Genomic DNA, 22,010 nt, shown 5'->3' with positions numbered 1-22,010 from the left:
CCCCCAACCTCGCCCCCAGGCCGGTGCATGCCCTTCATCTGTGTCATCTAGGATGAGCACTGGATTCAGTGAGGGGCTAAAACACCTGGAAAACCTTCATCAATGTAAAGGATATCGCTATCACTTCTTCACGACAGGAAAGATGGATTTTGGCTGTATTCCAAAAGGGGAATAAAAGAATTCCAAAAGTGAATCCTTTTTTCCTGGCCATTCTTGTTTCATTCCATCTGATGAACTTACAGAAAGAGAGCCATGGGTGTGCTCACGTGATGGTAGTTAGACTTGGAAAACCTGATGCCCTTGCATGTTACCTTTGACACAATTAGAGATAATTAGAGATCCCCCGTTTACCAAGCGAGCAACGCCCAGTCCTCAGGACAAAGGGACTCTCTGCCTCCGGCAGAACCTTTGCCAGCCCCAGTGAGCCCCAGGAGGACTGGCTGAGGTAGACACTAGTTAGGAACTTCGTGGGGGAGCAGGCGGGGAGGGGCATAAGCCCACTTCCCAGTGCAAGACTTTTTGTAGAATTTCTCCCACTTCTAAAGAGTGTTTTCAAATAAATGTATATGGGGAAGAGGGGAAAAAGAGAGCGAGAGATGGAGGCAGAGTCGGCCCTTCACAGCCCGAGGGTGCTTCGTGTCTGCCCAGCAAGCCTGCACCGCCGGGCTGCCAGAAGTCAGAGGCAGCCACGGGCTCAGGGCGAGCAGAGCAAAGGGGTCCAGAGACCACTGCCACCCATTTCCTCTCCAAAAGGTGCACAAACCGGCCAAGACGGGCTTAACTGAATGTGCGGGGCCCTGGGACCACGAAGCAGGGCACAGACTCCGGAGACCCCCGGGAAGTAAGAGGTCTAGGAGGCCAGCAGCCGTGAGCGGAACAGAGGGGTCACAGGCAGGACACGCGCCGGGGACTCGGCGCGCTCAGGCTCCAGCACGCACACAGGCACGGCGGCGGACGCGGGGGAAGGACACAGACACCAGTACTAATAATGCACATTCACGTACACCCCGCGCAGGGACGTGTGCGCTCACGTTCAAACGCACACACGTGCGTTCACACACAGGGCCATCAACAGGTGTAGAACCCGGGATGGACTGGTAGGCGGCCGGGTGGCCGCGCGTCCTCAGCCTCCTAGCGCGACTGACACTGCAGCGCAGAAACTGGCCCGGGCCCCTACCCACCCGCGAAGCCAAAGCCTCCCTTATCGGCTGCACGTAGGGCCCCAGCGGCACCGGGACAGGCGCTCGGGGCAGTCCGCGGGGGCCAGGACCCCCGGAGCCGGGAGCCCCGGCACCTCCCAGGGCCGACGGGACGGAGGCCGGAGCTTCCCCCACCCGCCGGCGGCGACGCCCGTTCGCGTCCTCTGCTCTCAGACGCGCGCATCGGCCAGAAGGTCTGGGTGCTCCTGTTTCACACCCGATGGCGCCACGGGGCGGGAGGGGAGGACCAGGGGGCGCTGTCCCGCCGCATGCCGGCTGGTGGCAGGTGTCGGCCTCCGGATGCGCACGCCCGGCTCTCGGGAGTGGGGCCCGGGAAGCGCCCAGGCGCCGCGCCACGAGGTGCGAGCCTTGTCCAGCCGCGGACTGCAGACCGGAGCGCTCCGGGCGGGTGGCCCAAAGCGGCTCACCGCCCCCGCCCCGGTCCCCCCGCCCCGGCCACCCGCGTGCCCACGAGACGGCAGGCCAGGCGCGCCGACTGGCTCCTCTCCTCGCGCCCCACCCCGCCGCGCTCCCTCCTGCCTCTCCCCGTCCCCTCCCCTCTCCTGCCCTCCCCGTCTCTCCCACGGTGCGGGCGGGCGCTCCGCCACCGCCCCCGCCGCCCCCGCGGCCGCCACTCCGCCCCCCGCGCGGCGCGGAGCCGCAGTAATAACCCCGGCGCGGGCGGCGCATCCACGGCGGGACACCGTGCTGCGCGCCGGCCGGGCTGGTCCTCGGTGCCCGCTTTGCAGGGCCGCCGGGCTGGGGAGCCTCCCGCGGCTCCGGGCCCCTCCGAGCGCCCCTGGATGGAGCCGTGCGTTCTCCCCGCGGCGGCGCCGCGCGGGCGGCGGGCGCGGGGCGCGCGGGGCGGCTGGGCCGTACGGGTCCTCGGCCGCGCGGCGCTCTGGGTGCTGCTGCTGGCGCAGGTGGGTGTGCAGGTGGGTCCCCGACGGCGGGGCCGGGGTTCCCCGGAGGCCCCCTCGCGCAGCCGAGTCTCACCGAGGTCTCGCCGCTGTTTTCCCGCAGGCACCTGCTTGCGCCGTGGGACCCGCAGCGGCCTCGCCGGAGAGCTCGAGCGTCCGGCGTCCTCCTGGACCCGCGGAGTGGCCGGGCTGGGGGGAAAAGGGCGGTAAGTCCGCGTCGGGGGGGGGTGGGGGATTCGAACCTTTTCCGCGTAGCAGCTTGTAAACTTCCGAAGGCTGGTTTACAAAGCGCTGCGAAGGTTCCTAACTCTGGGAATTCCCTCTAAGACGCTGCGGTGCTTCGCCAGCGAGCACCGCTGAGTCAACTTTCAGCAATATTTATATTATTTCCCAGTAAAACAGATGCTATTTACCAGCGTTATTACCATAAGCATTAGGGAAGAAAGCCAGGGAATGTATTTAGATGAAATAGAAGGGGAAAATAACCTAGGAGTTATATTAACGCAGACACCAAAGCAATTACAAAGCTTATAATGCCTTTCTCCATCCCCTCGTCCCCTCCCCACCTGTTCCCCTTCTGGCCTTTTACAACGAACGCCCTTCGCTGCCAGAAAGCTAGAAACTAGAACCACCATCTGACCCAGCAGTCCCTCTCCTGGGCATATATACCCTGCCTGCCTGCCTGCTCAGTCGTGTCCGACTCTGTGCCCCTGGTGGACTGTAGCCCGCCAGGCTCCTCCGTCCATGGGATTCTCCAGGCAAGAATACTGGAGTGGGTTGCCATTTCCTTCTCCAGGGATCTTCGCGACCCAGGGATGGAGCTCAGGTCTCCGGCATGGGCAGGTGGGTTCTTTACCACTGAGTCACCTGGGAAGCCAGAGCAGGAGACAAAAAGCAGTTTTGCTCCGTATTTACCATCTTAGCATCAAAAGGGATGCTCCTAGAGAGCTGGTGGAGTGGGTCATCGGTGTTTTGTGACGTCATAAGAGCATTGTCCAAGTCCAGTGCCTTGTTTTGACATAAAAGCAGGTCAGAATTTTGTACAGTGTGTGGTTGTACTTTCTCTCCTCACAAGTGGCATTTATTATTTCATATGTCAGGGGAGAGACCTCCCTGTCCTTACCTGCCTTAGGGTAGATGAGAAAGCAGGTGTTTAATGTCAGTTGCTAGCTGGCTTTTCCTCTGAACGCAGCCCACTGGCAGTTGCTAAATGTGAATACTTTGCATTGATTCCAAGAATAAATTGCCGTCTCAAATGTTGTTAGTGACTTATAGAGGAAGAATCAGGTTTGATTATCCCATCATATTTTTTCAGTGAACCTAAAAAAATGAGTGAATAATTCAGAACTCCTGAATGTAGCGTCTTAATAAAACTCCATAAAGGCAATCACTGAATTATATGCATTTACTATTCAGATTCCTCCTGTAAGAGTCTGTAAAGTGATAAATGAAATGTGGGAACGTAGGACCTTTTCCGAATCCACCAGAGGGCGCTAGATGTAAATGATAGAAAACATTTTTGTATTTGCCAAAGAGTTCTTTCAAGCTCACCTTTTTGGGCTTGTCCTTGTCCTCAGTGTTTCTCTTACCTTTCTTTCCTTCTAGTATGCAACGACTTATACTGTAGTTAGTCGTCTTTCCCCACTTAAAAAGAAAGATTTTTTTTGAAAATTCTAGCTTTCTAGAATCATGAGAACTCCTGAAGGTCTCAGGAGAATTTTCAGAGTGTTCCCTAACATTTACGGGGTTTTCTGGGAGGTAAGAGCTTTAGAGATAGAGAATCGCTTCCAGGAGGAGAACCCAAGACGTCCTGCCCAAGTGGGCCCTTCTCCCTGGAGGAGCGCCCTGCGAACTGGACTCCAGCCTGGGGGGCACGTGGCTCTGACCGCTTGACTCCTCAGCTGGGGTCACAAGCCCGGAGTTCCCAAAACAACCCATTAGCTGGCTTGGTCAGAACCTCATGGGGAGGGTGGGAGCCATCGTCAGTGAGGCTCCAGCCCAGTGGACATGCCACCCCCTCGTCTCCCACTGTGTAGGTTTTTAAGTCCTCAGTTGTAGATGGCTGAATTGAGAGAGTGAGTTTCAGTAGAAAGTTTCCACAAGATCAGAGAAAGACTCCTTGTGCTCAGCAGTGACCTCTTTCAACCTAGGATGGCAGAGATGGGATAGACTTTATGTGATGCTGGGGTTTGTTGACTGCTAGATGTCTGGGACGCCTTCAAAGCCTGGTGGCTCAGATGGTAAAGAATCTGCCTGCAATGCAGGAGAGCTGGGTTTGATCCCTGGGTCAGGAAGATGCCTTGGAGAACAGAATGGCAACCCACTCCAGTGTTCTTGCCCGGAGAATCCCATGGACTGACTGGCTATAGTCCGTGGCTTCGCGAAGAGTCGGACACGACTGAGTGACTAATACTTTCTTTTCTTTCAAAACCCACAGTTGGCTTTGAAATAGCTCATTTGGCCAAAAGGTGTGTTTAACAAATATTTTTAACCTCTGTAGCCAATGTTCCTGGGTGTCTGGAGTAATTATGCAGTTAGAAGAGGACTCCATATATTCTGTGAGCAACAGTAGATAAGTTCATTGAAATCAATTCTATTTTCAGACATTCGGTGCACCCATTTCCTTTTGGCTGATTCAGCATTGCTTTTCCTTAAGAGGAGACTTGAATGCTTTTTCTACAAATTAACCTTTGTCATAATAATAGCAGGTCTTTTTCAGAGCAAAGACAACAGCCATTCCTTTCTCCATGGGGTCTTCCTGGCGGAGGGATTGAAGCCAGGTCTCCTGCACTGTGGGCAGATTCTTTACCATCTGAACCACCAGGAAATCCCCAAAGATATAGCTTGTTATTAATAACTTTTCAAAATCTAGAGTAAGCTAAGCTTCCAGGTCAAGGGTGGGAAGTTTTTAGAATTTTGTTTTGTTGAACAAGAGAGACCTGTGCCTGTGTGTGCGCATTCATAGTTCATATTGATTTATAGTCACACATTCACATAACATGAGACAGGGCAGGTTGGCCCAGTGGTGTGCTGGTAACTGTTTAACAACAGATTCTTGGAGGCTCTGGTTTGTCAGGTTTGCTGGTTCCCATGGGCCAAGTGCTCCCGCCGTGGCTGATGACAAGCTATGGGTGTGATGCACGGAACATGCAGTTAGGACTCAACGAGCAAAATCCGTTCTCCAAAGCTGGTACCGGGTGGACTGTGTACACTCACAGGTGGTCCACAGATCATGCACTCAGTCTGAAACTGGAGTCTCCCAGGACTTGGTGTTTAGTCAAAAACAGCTCTTGAAATCGAGTTGATCAGGGTGCCGACTGCAGCAGCCGTGTGTGGATTTCTTCTCCTTTAAAACGCCTTGGTAGGGCTGAGGTCTTATTTCAGGGATTCTAAAGGATTAGGAAGCTCACTAATTTTGTTTTTTTCTTGATTTCACAAGCCAGTAGTTTGGGGGATTATAATTTTAAACCTTAAGCTTGAGAGTTAGTTTGAAATAGTCATTTTACACCAACGATATATTACCTTCTCTCGGAGTAGTGGTAGGTGCACGGGGGGAGAAGTTCTGCTTACTTTGTTCATTCATGGAATTCTTTAGCTGTGAGCCTCTTCACGGTCATCTACACAGAACTGACAGTGCGTATTTGACGCGGAGGACTGCTGCTTGATAAGAGGAGTCAGGGTTTCTCCACCTTGGAGATGCTCTAGATCTTTCGCTGTGGCAGCCTGTCCTATGCGTGGAAAAATATGTACCAACCTTGCTGGACTCACCCACTGTATCCCCACTGCCATCTCCTTCTGCTTTGTGAAAACCAAAGTGTCCCCAGAAGTCCCCAGCATCTCCTGGGGGCGGGGCGGGGGTAGCACCCCCGCCGAGAGCCACTGGACTCAGACTTCACTCCTGTTCCCCTTCATCCCCGGAAGGGACTGTGATTGGTGACCGTGAGCAGCTCCGCGGTGGTTGGAGCCAGTGTACTGCGTGAGCACACGCTGGGTCTCCAGAGCCAACCCTTAACCTCATCAGGAATTTTGTGAGCTGGTTGGTTGAAAATCAAAAGAAACTTACAGGGAAATCATTCATGTTCAAAAGAAGATTAGGACTTCTCTGGGGCACTAGTGGTTAGCTTCTACTGCAGGGGCTTGAGTTCGATCCCGGGTCCTGAGATCCCGGGTACTGAGATCCAGAAAATAGATAAATGAAGTAACATAAAATTTAAAAAAAGAACAAAACTAAAACTCTGAAAACTCGTCACTTCACAGTTCTTTAAAAGTTTCGCTGTTATTTCTCCTCTTGACGGTGTTTGCCTGTGTTGCCTCTGAGTAGTGCCTTACCATCCCCACCTTCTCTGGGTGGCATCACTGATTCAGTGAACTTGGGTGAACTCTGGGAGATGGTGAGGGGCTGGGAGGCCAGGCGTGCTACAGTTCATAGGATCGCAAAGACTCAGATATGATTTAGCAGCTGAATGACAGCAACATCGCCTATGTATGGTGGAAATACTTTCTAACGGTGTGCTACCATGCAAACCTCTGAGCTCCACATTCAGTGATGTCACATGGGTAATTGACATAAGCCTTGGTGGGAGTATCTATACCACGAGAATTGGCAAATGCTTTCCACCAGGCCTTCCCCCCCCACCCCACCCCCATCATAGCTGGTTGTGAACAATGTATCAGCAGAATGCTGTGTGTGTTTCTGTAAAAGAGGCTTAAAAGTTACTTTGAAAAAGAATTGTGATAGGTCCCCCTTCCCCATAAAGGATAAAGATTGTATGTCCTCCAAAGTGAAGGTCAGAAGAATATGACTTTATGTCATCTGGGAACAATCTGATTTTTTGAATGGTAATCATCTTTTTATGTGCAATAAATCTGCTCGTTACCAGGGTTTGGAACAGTCCTCAGGCTTTGTCCTCATTCCAGAGCCGCTGTCGGGATGGAAACAGGCGGGTGTGAGGTGGAGACTCCCCAAGGGCTCATAGGGCAGGAAGAAAGGTGTTAACACAACCACGTCACACTAGCTTGCCCCCTGAGTCCAGAAAGCTGGATGAGGAAGGGGGCTGGGGGAAACGCAGCTACATGAGCAAGAGCTTTTCCCTGTTTTTAGGAGTGGCAAGGGACAGACTTCTTTTTTTATACAGTTCATGGGGTTCTCATGGCAAGTTTACTGGATTGGTTTGCCATTCCCTCCACCAGTGGACAGTGTATTAAAAAGCAAAGCTGTCACTTTGCCCGACAAAGGTCCATACAGTCAAGGCTATGGTCTTTCCAGTAGTCATGTACAGATGTGAGAGTTGGACCATAAGGAAATCTGAGCACTGAAAAATTGATGCTTTTGAACTATGGTGTTGGAGAAGACCCTTGAGAGTCCGTTGGACTGCAAGGAGATCAAACCAGTCCATCCTTAAGGAAATCAACCCTGAATACTCATGGAAGGACTGATGCTGAAGCTGAAATTCCAATACTTTGGCCACCTGATGCGAAGAGCTGACTCATTAGGAAAGACCCTGATGCTGGGCAAGATTGAGGGCAGGAGGAGAAGGGGTGACAGAGGATGAGATGGTTGGATGGCATCATGCTTCAGTGGACATGAGCTTTGGCAAACTCGGGAGATGGGGAGTGACAGGGAGGTGTGGCATGCTGCAGTCCATGGGGTCGCAGGCGGACACGACTTGGTGACTGTGATCACACACTTACACCAGGATATTAATGCCTAATTTGTTTCCTCCTCTTTTAAAATTATTTCATAGAATTTAAGCAGGTTTGTTTCACTTTCTTGTTTTCCTAAGTAAAATATGAAATAATCACAGTGCATTTTCCCTTACTAGACACCAGGGCCCTGCTTTGATACATATTGCAAAGTTTGGTTGTCCAGTTGCCAGCCAGCACCTGGACAAAGGGCCAGAGCACCGAGTAGCCCTCCAGGGGTTGACGTCAAAGCCCTTGACCCGAGGAAGCAGGAAGTCTGGGCTCAAATAGGCCATGGCCAAGCCTTCGGTTATGGGCTGGGCACCAGGCCCCTGCCCCTCACCTTGCTGAAGAACTCATCACCAGGGGCTCTGGGCAGCCCTTACCATCCCCACCTTCTCTGCCTCTCCCAAAGCAAACACTTGCTTCTATGATCATCCACTGGCTGCTACCCAGTCTCTGTGGTCCAGTGTAACCCTTCAGATACCTGCCAGGATGGCCCAGGGACTTGTGGGCAAGTGCCTTTACCAAAAGAGCTTTGGTTGTAAAGGAAAATTTCTTTATCCAGAAAAAGGATTACTCAAGCACTGTTCCCATGTGTGTGCGGGGGGTGCTCACTGTGTCCGACTCTTTCATGACCCCATGGACTGTAGCCCTCCAGGCTCCTCTGTCCATGGGGTTTTCCAGGCAAGGATACTGAAGTGGGTTGCCATTTCTGCCTCCAGGAGATCTTCTTGACTCAGGGATTGAACCCGTGTCTCTTGCATTGCAGGCCAGTTCTTGACCACTAGTGCCACCTAGCTAGCGGTTGTTCAGTCTCTCAGTTGTGTCTGACTCTTTGGGACGCCCCTGGACTGCAGCATGCCAGGATCCCCTGCCCTTCACCATCTCCCAGAGCTTGCTCAAACTCATGTCCATTGAGTCGGTGATGCCATCTTACCCTCTGTCGTCCCCTTCTCTTGCCTCCAATCTTTCCCAGCATTGGGGTCCTTTCTAATGAGTTGGCTCTTCACCTCAGGTGGCCAAAGGATTGGAGTTTCAGCTTCAGTCCTTCCAATGAAGTCAGGGTTGATTTCCTTTAGGATTGACTGGTTTGATCTCCTTATAGTCCAGGGCACTCCCAAGGGTATTTTCCAACACCACAGTTCAAAAGCATCAGTTCTTCGGTTCTCAGCTTTCTTTATGGTCCAACTTTCACATCTATATATGACTACTGGAAAAAGCGTAGCTTTGACTAGACAGACCTTTGTTGGCAAAGTAATAGCTCTGCTTTTTAATATGCTGTATAGGTTTGTCATAACTTTTCATCCAAGGAGCAAGCATCTTTTAATTTCATGGCTGCAGTCACGATCTCCAGTGATTTTGGAATCCAAGAAAGCAAAGTCAGCCACTGTTTCCATTGTTTCCCCATCTATTTGCCATGAAGTGATTGGACCAGATGCCATGATCTTAGTTTTTTGAATGTTGAGTTTTAAGCCACCTTTTTCACTCTCCTCTTTCACCTTCATCAAGAGGCTCTTTAGTTCTTCTTCTCTTTCTGCCACAAGGGTGGTGTCATCTGCATATCTGAGGTTATTGATAATTTATCCCAACAATCTTGATTCTAGCTTGTCCTTCATCCAGCCTGGAATTTCACATGATGTACTTTGCATAGAAGTTGAATAAACAGGATGACAATATACAGCTTTGACATACTCCTTTCCCAATTTGGAACCAGTCTGTTGTTCCATGTCTGGTTCTAGCTGTTGCTTCTTGACCTGCATACAGGTTTCTCAGGAGGTAGGTAAGGTGGTCTGGTATTCGCATCTCTTTAAGAATTTGCTGCAGTTTATTGTGATCCACACAGTCAAAGCCTTAAGTATAGTCAATGAAACAGAAGTAGATGTTTTTCTGGAACTCTTTTGCTTTTTCTGTGATCCAACAGATGCTGGCAATTTGATCTCTGGTTCCTCTGCCTTTTCTAAATCCAGCTTGAACATTTGGAAGTTCTCAGTTCACATATTGCTGAAGCCTGGCTTGGAGAATTTTGAGCATTACTTTACTAGCATGCGAGATGAGTGCAATTGTGTGGTAGTTTGAGCATTCTTTGGCATTGCCTTTCTTTGGGATTGGAATGAATACTGGCCTTTTCCAGTCCTGTGGTCACTGCTGTGTTTTCCAAATTTGCTGGCATATTGAGTGCAGCACTTTCACAGCATCATCTTTTAGCATTTGAAATAGCTCAGCTGAAATTCCATCACCTCCACTAGCTTTGTTCTTAGTGATGCTTCCTAAGGTCGACTTAATTTTGCACTCCAGGATTTCTGGCTCTAGGTGAGTGATCACACCGTGATCACATCATGGTTATCTGGGTCGTTAATATCTTTTTTTAATAGTTCTTCTTTACCAAAGGCATTGATCACTGCCTTCCTGAGTGATCAATGCAAAGAAATAAGGGAAAGCAATAGAATGGAAAAGATTAGAGAGCGCTTCAAGAAAATTAGAGATACTAAGGAGCATTTCATGTAATGATGGGTACAATAAAGGACAGAAATGGTATGGACCGAACAGAAACAGAAGATATTAAGAAGAGGTTGCAAGAATACACAGAAGAACCTAGCTAGTACGGTTCACCAAATGACCAAATACCACTTCTGTAGGAAGCCTGGTGGACTATAGTCCAAGCGGCCACCAAGAGTTGGACAGGAATGAGCATGTCTGACTTTGGCAAATCTACCTTCACATGGTCTAAAAGCCCAGGTTCAAGCTTAGAGCATGGCAGTGCAGGAAGATACGTCCCCTGGTGTGAAGCCCACCCCATGTCTGTGGTCCACATTCTGTCCCACTGCCCAGAAACAACCTCTCCCTGACCTTTCAGTGGCAGAGATGATGTTTAATGGTGGGGATGAAAGAGAGAATTCTGATCTGAGCAGTGAAAAATAAGCGATGCTTGTTTTTATCTTTCTGACTTACTTCATTCTGTATAACAGGCTTTAGGTTCATCCACCTCACGAGAACTGACTCAAGTATCTCCCTTTTTATAGCTGAGCAATATCCCATTGTATGTATATATACCATATCTTCTTTATCCATTCATCTGTCGATGGACTTCCAGGTTGCTTCCATGTCCTGGCTATTGTAAATAGTGCTGCAGTGAACACTGGGATAGAAGATCCCCCACAGAAGGGAATGGCTACCCACTCCAGTATTCTTGCCTGGAGAATCCCATGGACAGACGAGTCTGGTGGGTCTACAGTCCATGGGGTCGCAAAGAGTTGGACATGAGTCTTGTTAACTGTTTTCTGAAAAATTATCAGTATTTTTAAGCTAAAATTTCTTATCAGTGAAGTGAAGATGTTGGTAAAAGACATCTGAATGAATGTTTAAAGCTATAAAAATGATTACTTATTATAATTACTCTAGTGATTCAAAAAGCCCATTCTTAGCTTCATTTGGTTTGTATTCTTTCTCCTAGTGATTGTTAGTAATAGCAATTGCTGGATTGGTAATATCACATTATAGGGACAACAGTGACTTCCACAAAGGCGCCTTTTTAAGATTTCCCCTTTAAACTCTGATTTTATGCATTCAGTTTTGATTTGAACAGGTGGGAGTTGACATTTCCACCATCTTTTTGCTGGGTGAAAACATCATCCAGTGTAAATTATATTTGAAGACTTCCTGATCCTTTTCGGAACTTTGCAATTACTCAGCCACACATCCTCTCTTGATTTCAGACTATGAGCTGGTGTCTCCCTACGAGGTTGACCACAAGGGCAACTACGTGTCCCACGAAATCACGCACCCCCAGAGGAGGAAAAGGGCTCTGGCCCAGCTCGGAGATGACTCTCTGCACCTTCGGCTGAAAGGCTTCAGGCATGACTTCCATCTGGATCTGAAAGCCTCCAGCAAGCTGGTGGCGCCTGGATTTCTCATCCAGACTTTGGGAAAGAGGGGCACGAAATCGGTGCAGGCTTTCCCACCCGAGGACTTCTGTTTTTATCAAGGCTCCTTGCGATCCCACAAAAATTCCTCAGTGGCTCTTTCGACCTGCAGAGGATTGGTGAGTACAGCTCATGCCGCTGGTCATGAAGTCATGGGGACATGGAAAAGGGGACAAGTGACAAGATTTGCCTTGTACTTTGGGTTGTTCTTCCACCATTGCAGTACAGACTTCTTTGATTTGTCAAAGCAGGAGGAAAAACTGCCAAGTGGTACTTTCTAAAGTATGCTGGGTTGCTTCCTTTCCCCGCTTGAAAGCAGCATGAAGGCCCTGACTTCTGTCGTTGTTGTTCTGCAGTGAGTGAGGCAGAGCACTGAGCTTGAAAACTGTACGTAAGAACGTATGGCCAAGTCTGAAGGCTGTGACTTCTTTGGGGTTATTGGTTCTGACTTATTGGTTCCTTAAACATGCTGGTCACTTAGTAGCACTGGAAGAATGTCTTAATTTTGAATAGAACAATAGTATTCAACTGATTGGCCATGTGGATATTTGATCTAGTGCTTAAAAGTGCCTTATTTCTGCCATTCTGATGTTGGTGATGTATTTACAGATTTGAGCATTCATTTCAAACATAGTGATGAGTCCATGGCAGGCCAGTGCTGGTCTTACTGGGCTAGAGATGCTACTGGTGTTTTCTTCTTGTCCTTAATATCTGAGCTACCAGGGAAGCCTAATATCTAAATTAGACATTAAACATCTTTGATACTGTAGGGGGTCCTCTTTGCTCCAAACCCAGAGTTAGGAGCATCAGGTCAACTTGAAAAGGTACGTGAATCCCTCAGGCTGACATAAGCTGAAATCTTAATGGCTTGCCTTTTATTTTTCTTAACATATTTCCATTTTAGAAGACAAAAGCTTAGAAGATGCTTAAATTCTTGGACACAAGCAAATTAGTCAGACACAGATCAGGGAAACATGACAGAAGTAGCAAGCTGAAAAAAATGTGTGGTCAAAGCAATAAGGTCTTGATCGTGTTTGGCAACCAGATTTTTGAACATTTCTTACATCTCCAGAAAATCATCTAAGCCTGTCTTATTCCTTTCCCTGTTTGGAAAGAGAATTCAGACTCTACATCTTGTAAGGATTTTGTGTGCATGTACGTGAATACTAGATGCTGAAGGGGCATTCATAACTAATTCCTTGAAATACTAAATATGTGAAAATGCTATATTCTATGAAATTTTTTAAAAAAAACTAGCATTCTGCTTTTTAGGGAGATTTTGGTGTGGTCTGGCCTCATGACTACTATCTTTGGAAAGGCTTTTGGTTTGAGAACGGATACAGTGGGGAATTGTCAAGGGTAGGATGACGGTGATTTGGCACACTTGTTAAGTGTGAAGATGGTGTGGTCATTTTCTTCCATTGTTCTCTCGAGAAGCATAGACCTTCCTTAATGAAAGAGCTATAACTCTTCATGTAAGGCTCTAAAGGAAGATTCCTTGGCTTTCTTCAGCAAAGGCTCAGACCAGAAATGGGAGCCATCTTTGCGGTAGGGAGGTGAGCCATGCCCTTCACAGCACCCTTGAATTTGTTTGTGGAGGCTGAATAAGGCGCTTGCTCCCTACTAACCCAGCAGGGGCACAGGCTCATGGATGCCCCGGGTCTTGTGAGCCAAGGCTTTTCCATGATGGCTGAGCTATGCCCTGGAGTCTGTCCTGTGAATAGAGTTGGTTGGCAGCAGCTTGAGATTTCTGGCTCTCTTTGAACTCAATGGGAGTTAATACCAAAAGCTGTAAATGATAGCTATATGAAAGATAAAGTGAAAGAAACCGAAAAAAGACTCCTCTGCATAATAAACGTTGGAATTTAATATTTTGGTGACTGAAATAGAAAGCTGTGTGCTTTTACTATTAATCTTCCAAATACCTTAATGCCAACTGAAGTGGTATTTTGTCCATAGAGGGTCACTGCATACATGACCTCAATTAGACTTATGAGTGTGCATTTCAGGGGCATTTACCATATGATAGGACAAATCAAAGGCATTTTAGGGAAGAAAAAAGGAGGGTTAAGAAGTCCTCTGTCTTTAGTCAGATAATAAACTTATTGAATGGAGATACCACACAAATTGCTGCCAAGTCTGTGATATCCTTCCTTGATTGATGGTTACCCCATCCCTCCTCTTTCAAATCTGTTAACACATGAAGAAAAATAGCATACCTTTTACATTACATGATGGTGCCTTTTTGTTATTATTGTTATTCTTGGTTCTTTCGGGTTCTAATTAAAGGTCCAGGTGGATATCAGTTAAGCCCTTTTTTACTGGGTTTCTAGATAACGCAGCGATCTGATGGGAATCAGGAGTGTGGTTCTGATTTATAGTAAGTACGTATTCTTAAAGAAGAAAGACGAAACCAAAATGAACATTTTGTTTTTAATTGTCTGTGAATAGTGAATGTGCTTCAGAAGTGTGCCTTGCCAGAGCCTATCAGAGTTGGGTCCAAGGAGTGCATTGTCTGATGAGAGAATTGGGGGATAGTTAATTTGCTGTAGAGTGATAAAATAAGGACAGATATGGGTGTTAGGAGAACTGAAATGAAGACACCTAGCTCTATGCTGGTGAGGGGCAGCAGTGCCAGGGTAGTCTTCTGGAGGAAATATTGTGCGAGCTGAATCCTTATTGTAGAAATGAAGTGTGATGCTTGTGAATGGAGGAGTAACAAGCAGTCTGAGGGAAGATCGTGAACATCAGTCAAGCTCACGGATCCTTGGTAACACCATCAATGAGTATTTGGAGTTAATATTTGTATATGAAGCCCAAGTATAGTAACTGAATAAGATCTGTAAGCCTTAAAATGATTTCTAGTATCATTCTGGTGTTGCCAAGCATATATTGACTCATTTTGCTAAATAAGGTTAATTAAAAAAAATAGCATCTGCTGTACTTAATGTCTCTACCAAATGATATCAGAAAACTGTTCAGATTACTAATCACACCCACATAAATGTGTGTTACACAGTAGGTGCTCTTCAATACTTGTTAAATAATGGATAGAATTTTGGGGCTAATTGCAGTATAAGAAACAATGATGACCGTGACAGTAGCAGAAGGAACGATAATTACTTATTGAATGTCTTTGCCAAAGACTTGCCTAATAGCTTCCCATTTACTATCTCAATTAGCCTAATGATAACTCTAAGAGATAGGTACTATCTGTAACACCTTTATTAAGATATCATTTATATGCCCATAGAGTTTCATCCTTTGAAAATGTATAGTTTGATGTTTTTTAGTATTTTCCCTGACTTGTGTAAACATCACCACAATCTGAGACATTTACATCATCCCAGAAATAAATTTTGTATAGTCCAGTCCCTCTCATTTCTCTGAAACCTTCATCAGTCAGTCGTAGGCACCAATTAATCTAACATTCTGTGTTTATAGATTAGCCTGCTCTGGACATTTCTGATAAATGGAGGCATAAGATATGTGGTCTTTTGTGACTAACTTCTTTCATCTAGTATACAGTATTCAAGGTTCATCCATGTTGTAACATGTTTAAAGGCTTCATTATTTTTGTTGGTAAATAATCCTTTGTATACATATGCCACTTTTTATTTTGATGTCTATCAGTTGATAGGCATTGTTTGTATTTTCTTTGGTTTTGTGAATGGTGTTGCTATAAACACTCGTGTACAAGCTTTTGCGTAGACATAAGTTTTCATCTCTTGAGTATGTACCTGGAAGTGCAATTGCTAGATCATATGGGAATTCTGTGCTTAATATTTTAGCAGATTCTGAACCATTTTTCACAGTAGCTGCACCATTTTGCATCTGTCCAGCAATGTATAAGTGTTCCAGTTTCTCCACATTATGGAAAATGTTTATTCGTGTCCATCTTTTCTTCTTAGAGACATCCGAGTGGATATGAAGTGGTATCTTGCTGTGGTTTTGATTTGCTAGGTAGAGAGTATCACTTGACAGTTTTTGCTTTTTGTTGTTTGTTGTGTGTTTTTCCATCAGCATTTGAATATTCCATCCTACTGCCATCTGGCTGTCGTTGTTTCTGTTAAGAAGTCTTCTGTTTATCTCATCGTAGTTTTGTTATTCATAAAGCATTGGAGTTTTTGCTCTTGTTGCTGCTCTCAATGGGTCTTTGCCTTTCAACATTATTACTATGCTGTGTATATATGTGCGTATGGTTGAGTTTATCCTTCTCAAAGTTATATGAACTCCCTGAATATTCATACTAATATTTTTCCTCAATTTGAAAAGTATTTGACCATTGTTTGCTCAACTATGTTTTTCTGCTCCTTTCTTTCCTCTCCTTTGGAACTCTTGCTCTTCATATATTGGTGTGTTTAATGATGTAGCACTTTTCCCTGAGGTTCCACTCATTTTTCTTCATTCATTTTCCTCTGTGCTCCTCAGATGTGTAATCTTGATTGACTGATCACCAAGCTTACTGATTCTCTGCTAGCAGTTCAAATCTATTGTTAAGCTTCTGTAGTAAAATTTTTATTTGGATAGTGTACTTTTAAACTTCAATTTGCTTCTTTTTATAATTTCTTTTATTCTGTATTTTATGAGATGTTGCTATTAGGCCTTGCTTTAATACTTTTGACATGGTTTCCTTTGGTTCTTTAAACATATTTATAACAGTGGCTTTGGAGTGTTTGTCTACTAAGTTAAACACCTAGATCCCCTTAGAAGCAGTTTCCATTTCTTCTTTCTTTTCCTGTGTATGGGTCACACTTTTCTGTTTATTTTTGTGTCTCATAATTTCTTTGCTGAATACTGAGCATTATAGATAATATATTTTAGCAACTCTCAATATTCTGAGACTGACCATATGCCACCACTCAAGTGATTGTTGCTGTTGCTTTCTTTCTTGCTTGTTTAGTGACGAGCAGTGAAGTCTGTTTTCTTTGCAACATGCAGCCTGCAGTGTGGCTTCTCAGAGAATGCAGAGTTAGGGCATGTGCACAATCTTTCTGAAAGCCTGTGCTAATCTGCCTCTATTGGTATCACACCCAGCTCTTAGCCTACATTAACTGCTAGGTGATTTTTTTGCATTCTTTTTGATAGCATGCTTGGTCTTGAATTGCTCCACAGTCTAATTAGATTATAGAAGAGCTTTGCAGGACTAGGATGTGGCCAGTTACTGAGATTACTCCAACAGTAAGAAGAATCCTCTTGTCTTTTTCCCTGAATCTCTGCTAAACTTCCAGTTGGGGTACTGTTTCATTTATTGGTATGTGTACCGTGGAGCAATCAGCTTTCTCTTAATTGCATGCAACAAGAATACCCATTATTTTTTATAATGCTGTTAGGCATAACTTGCACACAGTCTGTTCCAAATAGAATCATTCCTTTAAAGTGAGCTTCTTGTTCCTAGAACTTGTTTTTCCTCCTGGGAAAAATCTGTGTGCCTGTAAAGGAGCTGGAACTGATATATCCTTCTCCTTCCAAAGTGACACTCCTGTCTCTGAGTGGAGCTCTGGATGCTACTAGTAGCTCCCAGTTGTCTCTACTTTCGTTCCCAGCTTGAAACCCCTACTTTACAAAGGTTTCAGGTTGGAGGTATTCCAGGATCTGTTATTCTCAGCCTGCTGAGCCTGGCATAGAGCTTCCATCCTGTGATCAGGGGTTTCTTCAGTTCAGTGGCTCAGTCATGTCCAACTCTTTGCGACCCCGCGGGGCACAGCATACCAGGCTTCCCTGTCTCGGGGAGTGGTGGGGATTGGTTAGCACAAGGCAAATCAGCTTGCATGCCCATGCCTGTCCTTAATAGAGTTTCTGCAATATAGAACTGTGGTGGTGGGGGCCTCCCTAGCATTCCAGTGGTTAAGACTCCACACTTATAATACAAAGGACAGAGATCTGATCCCTGGTTGGGAAACTAAGATTCCACATGCCATGTGGTATGGCCAAATATATATACATATACATATATATACATGTCAACACACACACACACTCACACACACACACACTCTCACACACACTCACACAAACACACACACACACACTCACATTGTTGTTGTTCAGCCATTCAGTTGTGTCCAACTGCTTGCAACCCCATGAACTGCAGCACGCCAGGCCTCCCTCTCCCTCACCATCTCCCAGGGCTTACTCAAACTCATGTCCATTGAGTCAGTGAGGTCATCCAATCATCTCATCCATTCTGTATCCTTCTTCTGCCTTCAATCTTTCCCAGCATCAGAGTCTTTTCAAATGAGTCAGGTCTTCACATCAGGTGGCCAAAGGATTGGAGATTCAGCTTCAGCATCAGGCCTTCCATTGAGTATTCAGAGTTGATTTCCTTTGAAATTGGCTGGTTTGATCTCCTTGCTGCCCAAGGGACTCACAAGAGTCTTCTCCAACACCACAATTCAAAAGCATCAATTCTTTGGCATTCAACTTTCTTTATGGTCGAGCTCTCACATCCATAGATGACTACTGGGAAAACCATAGCTTTGACTATACAGACCTTTGTTGGCAAACTAATGTCTCTGCTTTTTAATATGCTGTCTAGGTATGGCATAGCTTTTCTTCCAAGGAGCAAGGTTTTGTTTGTGCCCAACAAGACCCTGATGCTGAGAAAGAATGAAGGCAGGAGGAGAAAGGGACGACAGTGGATGAGATGGTTGAATGGCATCATCGACTCAATGGACATGAGTTTGGGTAAAATCCAGGAGTTGATGATGGACAGGGAGACCTGGCATGCTGCAGTCCATGGGGTCACAAAGAGTCAGACACGACTGAGTGACTGAACTGAACTGAACTGAACCAAGAGTCTGTTTCCCCAGTCCTGTGGAAGCTCTGTAATTAAGTCCCACTGGCCTTCAAAGTCACATTCCCTGGGGGTTCTCACTGCCTTTGATGGATCCCCAGGTTGGGAAGTGTGTTGTGGGCCCTTGAACTTTTGCAACATTGCGAGAACTTCCTTGGTATAATTGTTCTCCAGTTTGTGGGTTGCCTGCCTAGTGGCTGTGGTGGGGCTCACACGCCATGCCTCCCGGGTCTGCTGCAGCCACAGCGCCTGTCCTGGTGGCAGGCCACTGCTGACACGTGCCTCTGAAGGAGACACTCAAACACTCCTCACAGGCTGGTCTGGCTCAGTCTCTGCGGGGTCCCTGGATCCTGGTGGGCACAAGGTTTTGTTTGAGCCCTTTGAGCATCTCTGGTGGATATGGGGTTTGATTGTACATGCAACTTCATCCCTCCTACTGTCTTTTGGGGGCTTCTCCTTGCCCTTGGACATGGGATATCATATATATATATATATATATATATAAACCAAGGGGATAAGAGGTGTTGGTGCCTTGTTTCTCCTGAGTTGTTTTTTTTTTTTTTTCTGGTCCCTTCACTTTATTTTTTTTTTCATTTATTTTTATTAGTTGGAGGCTAATTACTTTACAATATTGTAGTGGTTTTTGTCATACATTGACATGAATCAGCCATGGATTTACATGTATTCCCCATCCTGATCCCCCCTCCCACCTCACTCTCCACCCAATTTCTCTGGGTCTTCCCAGTGCACCAGGCCGAGCACTTGTCTCATGATCTGTTTCACCCTAGATAGTATACATGTTTCGATGCTGTTCTCTCAAAACATCCCAAAGATGGTAACAATAACCCTATATGCAAAACAGAAAAAGAGACACAGATGTACAGAACAGAATTTTGGACTCTGTGGGAGAAGGCGAGGGTGGGATGTTTCTCCTGACTTTAAAATATAGCCCTAGATTGGGTGTTAGGCCACAGGAAGCATGGTCACATTGAGCAGGGGAAAAGGTAATATGTGACTAGACCATGGGCTCAAATGCCACCAAATTTTGTCATTCTTTTACAGATTTACTAAATTTAAGTCAATAGATGATTTTCCACTCTTTAAAAAATATATTTATTTATGCACTTTACTTATTTGGCTGTACTGAGTCTTAATTGTGGCACTTGTGATCTTTGATCTTTGTTGTGGCATTCAGACTCTCAGTTGTGGCATGTGGGACCTAGTTCCCTGACCAGGGATCGAACCCAGGCCCCTTGCATTGGGAGCATGGAGTCTTAGCCACTAGACCATCAGGGAAGTCCTCCACTTTATTTTTTATTAGAGTATGGGACAGGTGAATCATAAGCCTTGGATGAACACACACACGCTACTATATACATACAAGATAGGTAATCAACAAGGACCTGCTGTATAGTACAGGGAATTCTACTCTGCAGTCTGTGATAATCTATATGAGAAAAGATTTTCCACTTTTTATGCCCTTAGGACAATTTCTAGAGACTTTCAATGGTGTGTGTGTGTGTGTGTGTGTGTTATTTTCACCAGACAAATGGTTGTCTCACTTGAGAGAGAATCTTCTGCATTCCTTACAAGGTCATTCTGGAAGTCAGTCTCTGTTGGCTGCTATTATGAACATATTTTGCAAAGCCCTGCCCAAAGGTATTTTGTTATCGCCATTCTACAGATGATTCCCAAGGTAATTCTTTAAAGAATAGGATTTTGACCTAAGCTGAGTGACTTCAGAACCAGCACTTGAACTCACAGGGCTGTCTTTCTTCCCCTGATCATGAGGGGAAGATTGTTGCACCACAGGGACCTACAAGGCTGTTTATGTGGATTCCATTGCATCATCAGTGACTACTCTGAAGTGTAAGGATGTTCTCCTTTGGTTTCCACCACAAGGCCACCTTCCTCAGTATCAAGCCCTCTCTTAATTTAGTGGGTGATTTGTAATATATTAGGCCCTTATATTCAAAAACATGGATTCATTCCACAATTATTTATTTATAGGTTTTTTTTAATACCAGACTGCGAGTCCTTGAAGAGATATTGTTTTGTTCATCTTTGTTTTTTCCAAAGTTCCCGTTAACACTGATTTTCCTTTTTTTCTTGCAATGAATAATTGTATTTCACATTCACAAACAAAAATATTTCATCTTCTCAACCTCTATTTTGAGATATGAATAAATATAAAATTCATGTTATAATACATTTTGTATGATTTTCTTTAGTGACTAATGTCAAATAATCTGAATTTTCTTTTTCTTTTGAAGCACAGTTTTTTGGAAATGGTCTAATCAATAAGATTTCTGACAGGCTATTTTTAAAAACTTCCATTGTCAGTACTTTAAATGAGCTTTCTTTGGAACTATCTTCTGTTGCATATAACAGAATAGATTTTCTCAAAGGGTCTTATGCCAGTCCTATGCTTGGATTGTGCTCTGTCACCAAGTCATGTCCAACTCTTTGCGACCCCATGGACCATAGCCTGCCAGGCTCCTCTGTCCATGGGATTCTCCAGGAGTGGACTGCCATGCCCTCCTCCAGGGGATCTTCCTGACCCAGGGATTGAACCTGCGTCTCGTGCACTGCACTTGGATTCTTTACTGCTGAGCCACCAGGGAAACATATACTTGGACTAGTACTTTACAAAAAAAAAAAAAAAGGTATTCAATCTCTCATTTCTCCTTGGCACAAAATCTTTGGAAGAACTTTAGCTCCTCTTGTGTAGTTTGTTAAGGTGTTAATGCATAGGATACATACCACTTCTCCTAAAATCTAATTATTTTCTTGTTTTCAGTAGTATTGCAAACCTTGTAAATGCCACAGTTCTTAGTTCAGTTTGCAAATTCCCTCACTTGCTTGGAGACTTACTTGGGGCCCTTGTTTGAACTGTATGACGTTTCATTTCCAGACACAAACTCCAGGGATTCTCTGGAAAATCTAGTCATTGAGGGTTTTCCTAATGCACCCAATAAATCCTAGTAACTGTCTGAAATGTTGCCAAATTTGCAACTGACTTTGAAAAATGTTCTTGAGCCAGGAAAGTAAAACAGGAGCAGAAAGGGAGGACAACACAGGAGATGGTTAGCTGAGCTAATAGGAGTTTTAAGAGAAAAATGTCACTACCTGAGAAGACCGGTGACGGCATACCAGTTGAAAATAGGTCTGCTTAGGAGACATGTAGGAAAATTGTAGGGAAAATAAACTTTTTGGGTGAAGTATAACCTGAGTATTAATTATTATGAGATTTAAAAGGTGGGTATGGGGAACTTAATGTACTGAATCATTACATAAATTTCTGCTAATTACTTAAGATTAAATATAATGCAAATCTTTAAATTGACAGAATGGAATGTATGTTATTATTAGAACAAGGTCAGAGTAACTCTTGGGCTTACCTTGTGGCTTATAAGGTAAAGAATCTGCTTGCAATGTGGGAGACCCAGGTTTGATCCCTGGGTTGGGAAGATCCCCTGGAGAAGGAAAT

At 45.5% G+C, this 22,010-nt stretch overlaps 1 protein-coding gene across 2 annotated transcripts in view; it reads left to right on the top strand.

Annotated features, from left to right (window-relative positions):
• Positions 1 to 1,510: 1,510 nt before the first annotated feature.
• ADAMTS16 (ADAM metallopeptidase with thrombospondin type 1 motif 16) overlaps positions 1,511 to 22,010 on the top strand; it is a 184,582-nt gene continuing 164,082 nt past the window's right edge. Inside the window, exons 1-3 of one of the 2 annotated variants that reach the window (XM_043887554.1) lie at positions 1,511 to 2,122; positions 2,223 to 2,325; positions 11,518 to 11,843. In XM_043887554.1, coding sequence (XP_043743489.1) covers positions 2,003 to 2,122; positions 2,223 to 2,325; positions 11,518 to 11,843 — 549 coding nt within the window. In that variant the 5' untranslated portion in view covers positions 1,511 to 2,002. Of the gene's footprint in view, positions 2,135 to 2,222; positions 2,326 to 11,517; positions 11,844 to 22,010 lie in introns of both variants that reach the window. The other variant, XM_043887553.1, reaches the window with a different exon arrangement.

This window comes from Cervus elaphus, chromosome 25 (assembly GCF_910594005.1).
Source record: "Cervus elaphus chromosome 25, mCerEla1.1, whole genome shotgun sequence".
In the NCBI taxonomy this organism is placed as follows: Eukaryota; Metazoa; Chordata; class Mammalia; order Artiodactyla; family Cervidae; genus Cervus; species Cervus elaphus.
Note: the sequence above shows the minus strand (reverse complement) of the source record. Positions and strands in the feature narration are given on the sequence as shown.